The sequence below is a fragment of the Plectropomus leopardus genome, chromosome 5 (assembly GCF_008729295.1).
Source record: "Plectropomus leopardus isolate mb chromosome 5, YSFRI_Pleo_2.0, whole genome shotgun sequence".
Lineage (NCBI taxonomy): Eukaryota > Metazoa > Chordata > Actinopteri > Perciformes > Serranidae > Plectropomus > Plectropomus leopardus.
The window spans coordinates 1,750,228-1,763,637 of NC_056467.1; the positions used below are offsets into that span (position 1 = coordinate 1,750,228).

The following is a 13,410-nucleotide window of genomic DNA, read 5'->3' on the forward strand; positions in this document are numbered from 1 at the left end:
CATAAATAAGCTTAAAGGCTAGCAGACTTTTCCTCTACTCAGAACTTAACCAATGAATATTTATTTATGCTTTCTCTCACTCACCGCTGGTTTAAGTCACTGCGTCCCCCGACAAACAGCACAGATGAATTTCAGCCTGCATGCATGTTTTTTTCAGTCTAACATGGTTGAAACTGAGCAGCTAATGTTGCTGTCACGAGAAGTTAGCAGAGTGAGATGTCCGGCATGTGTTTCCTGAGTACAGGTTTTGTTTACATATGACGTGTGTTGTGTCTGTTAACCCTGAGTTTCTCTGAAAACAAACTGATATAGAAAATGCTTCCCTCATACTAAAGGCACATATGAAAGAGGATGATATGGATGTTTTCAGTTTGTGTCGATGATGCTTGAGCGTTGCTCATTAAATTGTATATCGATTATATATGGATGCCGATTGATGAATCATTAATGCCCTAGTACACTGCAAGGCAAACAACGCTGAAATTCGGCCCGACTCTAAAATGAGTTGTGTGGCTCAAAAATCAGGTCCAAAAACGGGCTAAAATCATACAGTGTATACTTATACCTGAGTTGCACTCATCCTATCCAAGGGTGGACTTTTAAGGGCAGTGGCAGCAGCCCTGGGGAACTGGCAGACCCCTCTTTTATTCCCACTAATAGACTAAAGGTGTTGGCAGCCTGGCATGCTTTGTGACGTCCCCCCTCCCTTTAATGCTGAATCACCAAGGAGAAGACTCAGAGATGTGAGAACGCGTGGGTGGGCTGAGAGAAAAGACAAAGCCCACAACAGGAAAAATAAATAAATAAACACCGTCAGATGCTGCACCGTAAGAACTTTTCTACAGCCTTTACACATTTTTGACATTCCTCAGTATCAGCGCGGAGGTAACACATGAAGCATTTATCTGCAGCTTAGTCTTGCATGAGCTCCTTCTCACAGGGAGGCTAATGCAAGGAATTAGCTGCAGTGTTGTGTTGTGAAATGCTCCTCACTTGTGTAACTACGAGGTAACGGTGGAGGATGTTTGCTTAAAAGCAGTAACAGCCACTTGGCTCATTAGGTACAAGTAACCCACTGAGAAGAAGATGGCAGCATGGTGTCAGAGGGGAAACAGATGGCAGGGCGATGCATTGGCCCACACTCTGTCGCAGCCGAATTCAAACACAATACAGAATATACAAACTTCAGTCAATCAGTTGGATTCTTGTCGAGCGTGCACTGATTCAATGATATTCAGCACATGAGCTTTTTTTATTGCTTAAACACAACATGTATTTAGATATTTTCCCCTTGGTCAGTTCTTTATTCCCAAAAAGGCATCAGCAGCTCAGGTCCCGGCCTTTGGCTGCAGCCTGACTCCTGTCGTTGTGATGCTCGTTTACAGTGTTTAACCCTTTTGAAATTTGGATTGACATCAGTTTTCTTGAGCTGCGTGCAGATGTCTTTCACAAATATTAAAACCTTTGGACTCTGAATTGATTTCTTTTTAAAATATGGGTGGAGCAGCTTGGCTAAAAATGTCCTGAAAATTGTAAGAAATTAGTAGTTTTAGAAATTGTTTTAGGTTTTTTTTAATAATGGGGGAAATGTCCAGAAAAGTATAGTTTCATATTTTAAAATTATGTCACAGAATTGTTATAATTTTTAAGAACTTCTCTCCAGTCAGTCCAGCCTTTTTTTCCTTTCCCATTTTTGTGCTAATTTTCATTTAATTTTCTTGTTAGATTTTGGGTTATTTCTTCTTAAGTTGCTCATTGTCTTCTCCCAATGCCTTTAAAGAAATCCAATAAATTTGCTCAGGTTTTAAAGGGTTAAACAAATATATATACTTCGGTAGATTGCAATTTTATTTTTTTTAACCTGTGTTGTTTTCTGGAGTGAAAGCAATCGATCGGTGGCATTTTATTTAATTTAAAAAAATATACTGATCCAAATCCCTTCATATATATATATATATATATATATATATATATATACCAACCAGTATTTTTGCAATTGATCTGCCAGCAGCTAATAGTTTTTTTTGTGGGTTTTTTTTTTTGCCAAAATTCAGCATAAATGTAGCCAATTTCATCCAACAAGATCTCAGTGATTATCCAAGCATGTAATCTTGTCGGGTGGTAAAAACTTCTTGAATAGCATTTAGACATGTAGATGATGTAGTTGATCCTTTATTTAAATATATATAAACACGTGTATATATAAATATATATATTTTGTATTTTATTTTATTTTTTCCTGTGGTACCATCCCCATCCAAACCTGCAGTCTTCACATCTTTTGAGGATGAGTCAGCAATGTTTTATTCATCTCCATGTATCATACTCCTGTCTTCTAGTCTAGTATTTAAGCCAGTATGTGGTTTTGTCAGGGCTGGGCACAGATGGAAATTGTTGATTTCTGCCTTCGTCAGCAGTCGACGTTGCCTGCCAAACATGTACACTACTCTGAAAAGCATTTCTAAACATAGCTGTGTTTGAGGACCCTGGGATCTCCGTGTATCTTCAGACTCTCACACACTCCCAGGACAGTAAATTCTGTCAGCTGTTCTGTATTTTGCTGTAAAGGAACGGCGTCCTTAATTAAAACTTCATGAGTTAGAACAAAAGCGATGACAGCGTGTTGCATCATTCTGTTTTGCTCTGCCCAAACGAATACGCATCCCCCTAAACACCATGTAGGGGGGAGTCTGCTGCACTGGGTTCATTGCTGTGCTGTGACGAGCAGCAGCCTGTCACATGGTGATGCCAGAGAGAGTCCCTGCCGTGGCACTGCTGCAGAACAACGCTGACAGAGCCTGTTAACCATCATGCTCACCATGACGTGGAGCGTGTGCAAACAGACAGCAAGTAAATCAGGTTACTGGTTTGTGAGGCTAAAACATTTCATTCTGGACCATATAACTAAAGCTATACTTTATTAGTCTGCAGGGGCCAGATGAAAAACGGGTCCTATAAAAAGCCACACACAAACAGTGACACAAACGGTGAAACTGCACTTTGCTGGTCTTGACACTGACTGGTGTAATGAATATAATGTTGCTATGACAACAGCAGGGCATGTAGATGCAGCAGCCAGTGGCTCCTGAAATCTTTGCTACTGTTTTTTGCTATATTTTTCTATTTTTTTGACTCCAAAGCATGACTTTTTTAAGATAGAGAAGCACTTATTAACACAGGAAAAAGGCACAAAACCCTTACTGGAGCCTGGCTACTGACATGCAGGTCAACATATTGATTTCATTCATTGGTATTTCTTGGCAAGGTGCTATTGCGTCTGAGGTGTGTTCTTGCTTAGATCTTTTAATTGAAAATCTCGACTGACTGTGTAGATTAGGCTTGGGCAGTATGTAGCATTTCATTCCTTTTTTTTTTTTTTTTTGGGCTTTTCAGACTAAAATAAAATACACAATAGAAACCCTTAAAATGTTAAGGAAAGTAATATTCTCACACCTATTTTCCTTCTTAAACAACGAAATACAACTTAACACCTTTTGAATTAATCTTTCTATGGTCACAGAAGACTGACAAGGCTTAATTTCCTCGTTAACTCATAAAACACACTTTTCGACTGGACAGAAACAAAATAACACTCACCCACACCATCTTGGTTACTCTTGCTAGTAATCTAGATAATAAGTCCACTGTTCCAACCTTCTGGATTTGGTGTAGATATGACTTGTGTGAGTTACAGGGCAGAATGAGAGATGAGTTATGTCAGTGATGCTGCTGATAATGCTGATTGTTAAAGGTTAATGGTAATAAAATTGTAGTTGACTTACTACCCACCACTATTTCCAACATTTTCTCTTCAGGCCAGGTTAACCTAATAAGAAACTTCCAGCAGACTGAATGTGGTTTGTAAGTGAGGCACTCATGCACTGACCTGCTGAGGCATGCCCTCGCCCTGCACCTCCTCCTTTCCCAGCCAGGTCGTTTGTTCAGGAAGGTGACTGTGGCTGCAGGGCCAGCACCGAGAAAACCCTTTAACAAATAAGCTGTAGTAAGCAGACAGCTTTTACTGTCCAGCAGCAGAGGAAAAGCTGTCAGGCAGCCCACTGCGGTGTGTAGAATTTATGTGCGGGAAGTGTCTCTGTGTTTGTTTTTTTACATGCAACTACACATTGCCCTGTCTACAAAATGTGTGCATGCCAAAATTAGAGACTGAAGGCTAAATGTCACAGATGATGTATGTGCTACCTGAGAATTAAAGCCTGAGTGATGTCTGGCAGGATGAAAACAAAAAGCTATTTTTGGTTAAATGCACAGATTTGTTGTTCTACTTTCTTGGTGTCCTGTCAGCGGAGAGTCATTTATCTTTCAGTGGGCACTGAATTCTCTTCACTCACTCTCCTTAAAACATCTGGGAGACAGAGTCCATTAGTATTTCTGGTGGCAACTCCATTGTCATAATCGTGTTTAAAGCAGTTCTGTGTCAACTTTGTGATTCAAGGCTCTCTGCAAAGTGAAACTGCACCGTGATGTTGGCCTGAGATCAAAAGGCCCGTCAAATAAAGGGAGCGCGGCGATCACTCTGCTTGACAAATTTCTCTTCTGTAAATTCATTCTCCAATGATGATTTATGTGTTTGCAATAATGACAGTGGAGTGTCCTGGTGCCTGACATCTGTCACATGAATTATTTTCAAATCTGGGACATGAAATGGTTCTTTTGATTAGGTTTTGTTGGTAATTTTGCATGGTGAATGTTGCCCTGCTGTATAATCAGAATTACGGCTACATCCACATTACTCCATTTTAAGACGGAGTCTAAAAACAAAAACGATCCCAGTCCATTTGAGTGTTTCAGCAGCTTTAATCTCCATTCATACTAACGTGCCTTAAAACACATTTCCCATGATCATTCAGGTTCAGGCACGCCGCTGCTCATTGCTCCGCAAGTAAATTTAAAGAACAATTTCCCTGTACAATGTACCCGTGACAATAAAGAATTATTCTTCTAAATAACAACGGATAATCGAGGCTCAGGTGAATTGGGCACGACCAATCAGAGAAGGACACGTCATAGCTCAGAAAGTGAACAGGGGTGTCCATGCCAGCATTTCCAAACTCCTTCCTGTCCACACTGGAGATTTCAAAATAAAACGGGGACAGCAGCATTTCCAAATAGCTCCGTTTTAGTGCTGCTAAAACGCAGAATTATGGAGGATGCCAAAGTGAAACATAGCAATACTGATGCATGTTAAATTTAAAATGTAATGTAGGTGTAGCCTAATTGTCTCTTTTGTGTTTTGTGTCCAGGCCTCATGGAGCTGGGGACTCGACGCCTGCTGTGCACCAGGGAGCTCGATCCATGCCCGGTTCCCAGCAAACAACCATAAAGGGTGGGGACCTTGATTCAGTTCCTTTTTCCCGTCCCTCCCCCTAAATTGCCCCTGTGGTGATATTGTCCTCTCCCGTCTGTGGCCTGCAACATGATTGGCAAGCTGAAACAGAACTTGTTGGTGGCCTGTTTGGTCATCAGCTCGGTCACGGTCTTCTACCTGGGCCGCCACGCCATGGAGTGCCACCATCGCATCGAAGAGCGAAGCCAGCCGGGCGGGATCTTGCCTCTGTCAGCTTTGGGGGGCAGCATGAGGACCACCTTACGGACAGGCCAGAATCTCAGCACGCCTTTTGTTTACAACAAAGACATGCCGCTCATCTTCATCGGTGGAGTGCCCCGCAGCGGGACCACGCTAATGCGAGCCATGCTGGACGCCCACCCCGAGGTGCGCTGTGGCGAAGAAACTCGCGTCATCCCTCGTATCCTGGCCATGAAGCAGATGTGGAGCCGCTCGGGGCGGGAGAAGATGCGCCTGGACGAGGCCGGTGTAACAGATGAGGTGCTGGACGCCGCCATGCAGGCCTTTCTGCTGGAAATCATCGTCAAACATGGAGAGCCCGCCAACTTTCTCTGCAACAAGGACCCTTTTGCTTTGAAGTCGCTTTCCTATCTGGCCAAAATCTTTCCCCGTGCCAAGTTTGTACTCATGATTCGCGATGGCCGGGCCTCGGTCCACTCCATGATCTCACGGAAGGTAACTATCGCCGGCTTTGACCTGAGCAGCTACCGGGACTGCCTGACCAAGTGGAATCGGGCCATAGAGACCATGTACACACAGTGCCTGGAGGCATCGGATAAATGCCTACCTGTGCACTACGAACAGTTGGTCCTTCATCCTGAGAAGTGGATGAAGACGCTGCTGAAGTTCCTTGACGTTCCTTGGAATGATGCTGTCCTCCACCACGAGGAGCTCATTGGGAAAGCTGGAGGAGTTTCTCTTTCCAAGTAAGTAATGCTGACAGCTCCTACATTCCCTTTTCCTCTTCCCCAGCCCAAACCCTAAGCTCTGATGTCTTGTTCTGCACGCATACTCGGGATGTCGGTTTCAGTGACCGGTAACTAAGTGATTAATTATAATTTAAAAAATGCAAAATGATGTGAAACAAGAGGCCTGCATTTCAAAGAGCTATCCATTTAGAGATGGTGAAATTCGATTGTTTTGTGGTGAAAATTTCTCCACTTTTTATTTGGCTATAAATAAACATAAAAATGTCGATTTGTCATAAAGGCACAAATCAGCATGTTGGCCAAATCTGATATTTTATTTAAAGCCAATATTGGCCAATACTGATAACGTGTCGATATAAAACATGGGGAGAGGGCAGCAAGCATGGCCCAAATAATAGCAAGAAATTAGTAAAAAGTTACCATTTCTTGAAAATAAAGTAAAAAAAAAACAAACAAGAAAATGACCTCAAGAAAGTGATAAAAATGTATGTATATTTTTTTCTTTTATCTGTAACATAATTTTGATATTTAATGAAGAGAGTTATAAAAAGAGTTGTTTTTAAAATATCTAATAATCCCCCCCAGCTGATTTTCAGATAATGTCCTTGTCGACTTTTAATTTCTTTTTTTTTTTTGCAATTTGCAGGACATTTCTTGCCAATTTGCTCATTACGTTTGTTTCCTCAGGAAATCAAACTAATTTTCTCAGGTTTTAGAGGTTTGAATGCTAAGTTAAGACTTCTGACAGTAGCTGATGTCGATCCAGGTGTTAAAGGATTAAACAGTTAACCATTGACATCCCCAACTCATACTTTGAAAGTATAAGATGCAGCAAGGACGCCAGTGGACTGTCACCATGCTTTGAGTTTTGGTGATAATTTAAGTCTTATCGGGAAAAATAGTTTGTAGCAGAAAGATCATCATTGGCTCTTTTTAATTAGATAGAATCTGTAGTCTGACACTGTCGAGTCTGCTTCAACTTTAACGTTTCATTATTTACACTGTAATTGTGCTAATTGTAGCCATGGAGTAAGACATCTCTCTGGCTATTGTCACTTTGTCTTTGATCTGTTCTGTTTTTAGCTCTGGGAGAGACTTGTCCATGTTTTTATGTCCAGACACAACTCAAGAGTAATTACAACATTGGCCCCCATGATGCCTTTTAAGAGTAGATTTAAAATAGAAGCAGTTCCCTCAAACTGTAATGGAGAAGCTCCATTGTTGTCTTGTTGTTCTTTGTTTATTACATTATTAGGGTTGAGTTCACGACCTTGTAAAATTGGGGTCAGTGGCCCCTTGTCTTTACCAGCGTATGTTTAAACTAAGCATCGGGGTCATTTAGGTGCTTCCAGCTCCAAAGTGGTTTCTTCCAGAGGCTGAATCACCATCCATCACCGTGTCATGCTGGCTCTCTTTTTCCGTTCTCTTTAGTCAGAGGTTCCTTGACATTTTTGGACACTCGACCTGCTTGGAATGCAGTTTCAGGAAGCTGCCCGTCATCTCCATGATACCGAATGTATCACCGCTGAAGCTGATAATGAGAAAGCAATGTTTACAGAGGATTCATTTTTACTAGATGCTTCCTCCGCAGCTGCAGACTTATTGAATAGCTCGTTGCTGATGTAATGGTGGTTAAATATTTGCTGTCGTTACAAGTGATTTTCACCAGCCTCACAAGCTCCATGTGGTGAGCCGGGGCCTGCCATATATCACATTCCCAGTGCAATAGAAATGAGCTCGGACATGCCCGTGTCTACTTAGCTTCTAAGTACTTGGCCTGGAGGGGAGAGAAAGTATAGATCTGCTCTTAACCTGAAGAAAAATGACATGTTAGAAGTAGTGTGTCAGGTCGTAGATATCACTCTCTATTAAATCTCACTCGCCAGGCCTTAAAAATAAGCATGCACCAATGGCCTTGGAATATATCCTTCCCATGTTTTCACAAAGCCTCCAGACTTTCCATCATTACGTTTCATTTGGATATTAAACATCCTAAGGCCGAGCACAGTGAGGAACCTGTACATTAGTGAACACATGAGATTATGTCTGCACTTCACTATGTAAGCAGGTTTTCCTGCTTTCCTGGTTTCAGTGATTTGGGAGGTTGGCCTCTGGAAGTCATTGAGGAACCCCTGAAGGGGTGCAACCCCATTCCTTGCCTCTATCTGCCCCCCCACCCCCTTTGCTACCACTCTCTTCCTGCCACGTCGCACCAGAACACACTCCATATCCTCCAGAGACATTCGGGCCACGTTTTGTTATTGTCTGCGTATGAGAACACTCATGGCTTTTACTGAAAGGCCTTGCATCCACTGAGCAGTTTTCCCGTCCCAAATGCACTTCTTTATGATCTCATCGCACTTCCTCTTTAGTGAAATGGGAGGGTAGGTTTCCTTCCTCCAGCTGAAAAAGTCTAATTGGCTGCGTATTTCGTTTCTCCTTCCTTCTGTTTTCCTTCCTGAGTTGCGTGACTTTGATCTGTTTCACTATGAGGAGAAACGTGGAGGCTGCGGGGTACACCAGGGGTCAGCAGTTAAGTGCAGTCATGGTTGTTTTTCTGCAGTGTTTATTTGGGGGCCAGTGTTTTTAAGGCACTTTGTAAGCCCATATAATGATCATTCAGTGAGACTGACATTTTAAAACAGTTTGTCTAAGAATTGTATCTGAGGGTGAATGCCTTTTTTACCGTGGGTTGGTGAGGACTCATGGAGTTACAGCAGCTTATGTTTGTACTGTGGTGCTTCACCAAAAAATGAACTCAGCTAAATCACCTCCGCAGGTTTTACGGATTTTCTGTTCATGCCGTAGCGTGACAGTGCTTTGACAACTAGATAGGCAGAACAGGTTCATCACTTTACCAATAATTAGCCGGTTAATCAATTCGTTGGTCAACATAAAATAATTCAGCTACTATTTAGACAACTAATCAACAGTTTAAGCATTTTTTAAGCAAAAATCCCAATTCCTTTCTCTCGTTATTAGCTTCTCTGGTGTGAGCATTTTGCTTTTTAATCAGTAGTTTTGAATTTGCGCGCTTCTCTTAATGTGGGGGCATTGATTGCAATTTGTAATATTTATTTAATTTATTTATTTTACATGAGCCTTATATTAACAATCTTATCTTTATTAGGTTTGTGGGGGAAAAATTAAAATTTATAATGCTAATGTAAAAGGGAAACTTCCACTTTGATCAGATATTTTTGTTGGATTCGGCCCATGGGACCCAGTTTTCCTACCACTGATGAGGAGGATGAGCAGTCGGCCTCAGGTTTTGTTAACTGCATTTTGTGATATGAGATTTTGAAAATCTTGAGTTTTGTCTTTTTCTTGTTTAAAGTCTGCATTACAGTTAGGTGGTGTACGCCTCTGAACTTAACAGACTGTTGCATTATATACCTTTACCCAATTAGTCATTATATCCAAATTACTGATCATAACTGATCAAAAATCTCATTGTGTGAATATTCTCTGTAAGCACCAATAGTCAACCGAACAATATCACCACAATATAGATATTGAAGTATATGATCAAGAATATTTGGTTTTCTCCATATTGCCTAGCCCGAGTATCAAGCAAACACTCAGCTGATATCAGATCTGTGACCTGATAAAACTTAACCTCAATACACAGCTACAAGGATAAATGATTCAGCCTTATAGACAAATGCTATTTTTACAAGCCCGTCTCCAGTGACGTCAAAACACTGGGATTCTCTCTCAAGGACTCTTCAGCAGTGCTGGTATTTGCTGACACATGAGCTTGAAAGAAGTTATTGTGGTTGAGGTAAGGCCTTGTTAACCCTGAAACCCACAGTCCGTAAAGAAGAGCTCGTAAATCTGTCAACGAAACATCCAGAATCTAAGGTTCAAGCTATTGCAGGGGGGATATGGCTTTAAAATAATATTGCAATATTTTAGTATATATCTCATCCATTTTAAAATGTCCTATGTACTAATGTTAACCGCTAAAATACACAACTGTTGAATGAACTACAGTTAGAATAAAGTTAAATAAAGTAGCAACTGTCATAAAATAAAGTTGAATACACTGCTGCTATAAGAACAAGTTTTTCAGTTATTCCAGGATTGTTTGTTTTGGTGCCGTGCACACGGACGGACGCCAAATGTCATCAGATGACGTAAAAGAAATAAACGATATAACACAATATGAAATGATAGACTTTATTATCGTCAGACGATATATTTCGTCATATCGCACAGCCCTAAAGCACATTGAGCCATTTGAGCTTTTAATGTAGGTTAAAACACGCTACCCAGTTTCGACACAGTTGCTAACCTCTTGAGAATTTTCTAGCTTCTCTGACCGATCATGTTGTGTCAAATTCAAGAACTGCAGCCTCCATTGAAAATTTCATTGATAAATCAGTAGATTACCAACGTTTTAAACCAGGATCTCCATTATTGTGTTAAGGTTTCTTGGTAAAAATAAGATGACCCAAATTTAGAGCACTACAGCTCTTATTTTGGTGTGTCAGATACATGATCAACCATCTGTTTGGTGAATCTGTACATCTTAAAAATCTGCTCATCTAAAGAGGGCGTCAGCCAAGACACCATGGAGACTCAAGTGCTCTTTAGCTACCTCAACAATGGACTGCTACGGCTCAATGACAAGGACCCTTGAGTTTCTCCGAAAAACAATGTCTTCGCCTCTCGTAATACTCTTCATCAGCAGCTGTGTCCAGACTGGAAAATGGACTTTGGTTAAAACAGGGATTGCGTTGAACTTTTTTCCTTGCACAGCTATAGAATGCATCACCAAAAACAAACACGAGGCCAAAAGTGTACTAAACGTCCGCCGGGAGCGAGGGTGATAAGAGCTCTTTGGGATCCAGATGCAGATCTGTGGTCGTTTAGTGCACACGTCACCCCTCCACAGATTGATTCCCATCAAATATTAATGAATGGGGGCCTTAACCAGAGCCCTCTGAGCTGAGCTGCAGATAGGTACGGAGACACTGCTCTGTCCTGCATGTCCACAACAAACGACACTGTTAACTGGAACAGTCAGAGACAAAGTCCAAAAGGGCTTTCTGATGCAACATTGATCTCCAGGTCATAACCAATTCCTGGTCGGATTGATCTCTCGTGGTTGCTCCAAACCTCTGAATTTCACTTTAAGAGGTTGAATTCCTACAAAATTATACAGAAGATTTACTTAACTATTTGTTGTTTGATTTGTTTTTCTGTTTGCCCATTTACTTCTGTTCTGATCTGCAAATGTTTAGTTTGACCAGCACCTGTAGACCAGGGATCCTGCAAATCCTTAAAAAGTCTTAAAAGGCATTGAATTCATTAATCTAATAATAAGGCCTTAAATGGCATTAAAATGCCTTAAATCAATTTATCAAAAGTCTGAAAAATGCTAAGCCATAGGAAAAAGGATTATATAATTTTATAAAATCTCAAAATAATTGGTAACATCTATTGTTAAATGAAAAAAACAAAAATAATCCCTCTTCTTAAACTATTCACAATGAGAAATAAAACTGTTGAATAATCCCACATACAGAATAACACACACAAAATCCATAATAAAAATTGCCAATAAATGCTACTTGTTTCCTAATTCTAAGCAGATCTAACTTCACTGAAAAAAAGTTGGTACATGGTTCATGTTTTTTTTCTTCCAGTTTTGGTTGCTGTAAAAATTGGTCTTAAATTTCATCCTGAGTGGCATTAAAAAAGTCTTTAAAAGTTTTACATTTAATTTGCCTTAAACTGTAGGAACTCACATAATTCAAAGCCACAGCGTCACACTGCTGGCCTCTGGTTCAAACTAAATTGCCCATTCACATCCACTTTATTATTTATGCGGACGTGTTCTAGTGACTGACATATTCGTGTCACTTTGGTGTCATTTTCAGTTAACCCATAATGTCTCGTTGATCGAAGAAATTATGCCCATTTATTTTCCTGCAAGTTATCCTACCACAGTCAATACAGCTGTGTCAAATCTCTCTGCACATCAAGCCATGTTTGTGGCCACTTTATTTGTCAGTGACCTCTCCATTCTTAATTTGGCTCTGGTTGGCTCACCTGTCAGTCAGTGAGGATTAGGGCTGGGCGTTATGGCTTTAAAAAATTATCACAATATTTTTAGATATATATTTTGAAATCTCCTCTAAACTACTGTAAACTAGTAAAATACAAAATTATTAAATGAACTACAGTTACAATAAAAGTTGATCCTAAATCCTGCTAGTTTCTAGGATTTTAGGATGTTTTTAGGATTTTAGCGCATTTCTAGGATTTTAGGACATTTGTAGGATTTTGAGGCATTTGTAGCATTTTAGGACGTTTCTTGCATTTTTTTTTTCCATTTTTAGGATTTTAGGACATTTCTGTGATTTGAGGACGTTTGTTGCATTTCAGGCGTTTTTAGGATTTTAGGACATAGGGGACTCAGCTGGGACCTCTGTGGAGGGGTGGAGTGGATCCTCCACTGGCACTTTTTTTGATAAACAAACTCTACTTTGATGCTGTTTTATGCACTCTGGCTCCTCGTGTACACTAAAAGTACAAAAACAATTCTCATTGTGAATCACTTTATTTTTACTGTGAATTAGAGAATGTCGGGGGTCGGCCAGATTTGGGCCGTGAGTCGAGTATCACTGCTTTAAGATTTCCACTTTGTATGCGTTCTGTAGTAGTTTTTATTCAGCACACAGTCTGCATGTCTGCTATTCCAGGCTTTGGGCCAAAATCTTACCTCTCCCTTAAATGGGTCCTGATACAATTTAATGTAAGAGGAGGCCAGCCACAAGTAGCCTTCGGGGCAGCACAACTACCTTTTACCATCATAAACATTTTGCCCCACCTCCTCTCAAGTACTTTGCCCACAGTGCATTAAAGTCAACCCCCATGACACCTGGCAGATAATGCCTCTTGCCCGCTACAACCACCAGCACTCCTCGCTCCCCAGCATCCCACAGCTCCAGGTCTCTATCTACGTGAAAATCTCAATCAGTGGGCATCCAGGCCCCAGAGCGGGACCTTGTCTTAGCATTACCATCAATTACCTGACCTTGATTTAGTGGAGGCCCTGCCTAGCTGAGCGACTTACTCCATTACTTACCCCAGAACAGGGAGCCG

The 13,410-nt window shown here is 40.9% G+C and overlaps 1 protein-coding gene across 2 annotated transcripts in view; it reads left to right on the forward strand.

Annotated features, from left to right (window-relative positions):
- Positions 1-13,410, forward strand: part of tpst1 (tyrosylprotein sulfotransferase 1) — a 58,403-nt gene that overhangs the window by 13,754 nt on the left and 31,239 nt on the right. For both annotated transcript variants that reach the window (XM_042486345.1, XM_042486346.1), the window contains exon 2: positions 5,262-6,291. In XM_042486345.1, the coding sequence (XP_042342279.1) occupies positions 5,435-6,291 (857 nt within the window). In that variant the 5' untranslated portion in view covers positions 5,262-5,434. The remainder of the gene's footprint in view (positions 1-5,261; positions 6,292-13,410) is intronic.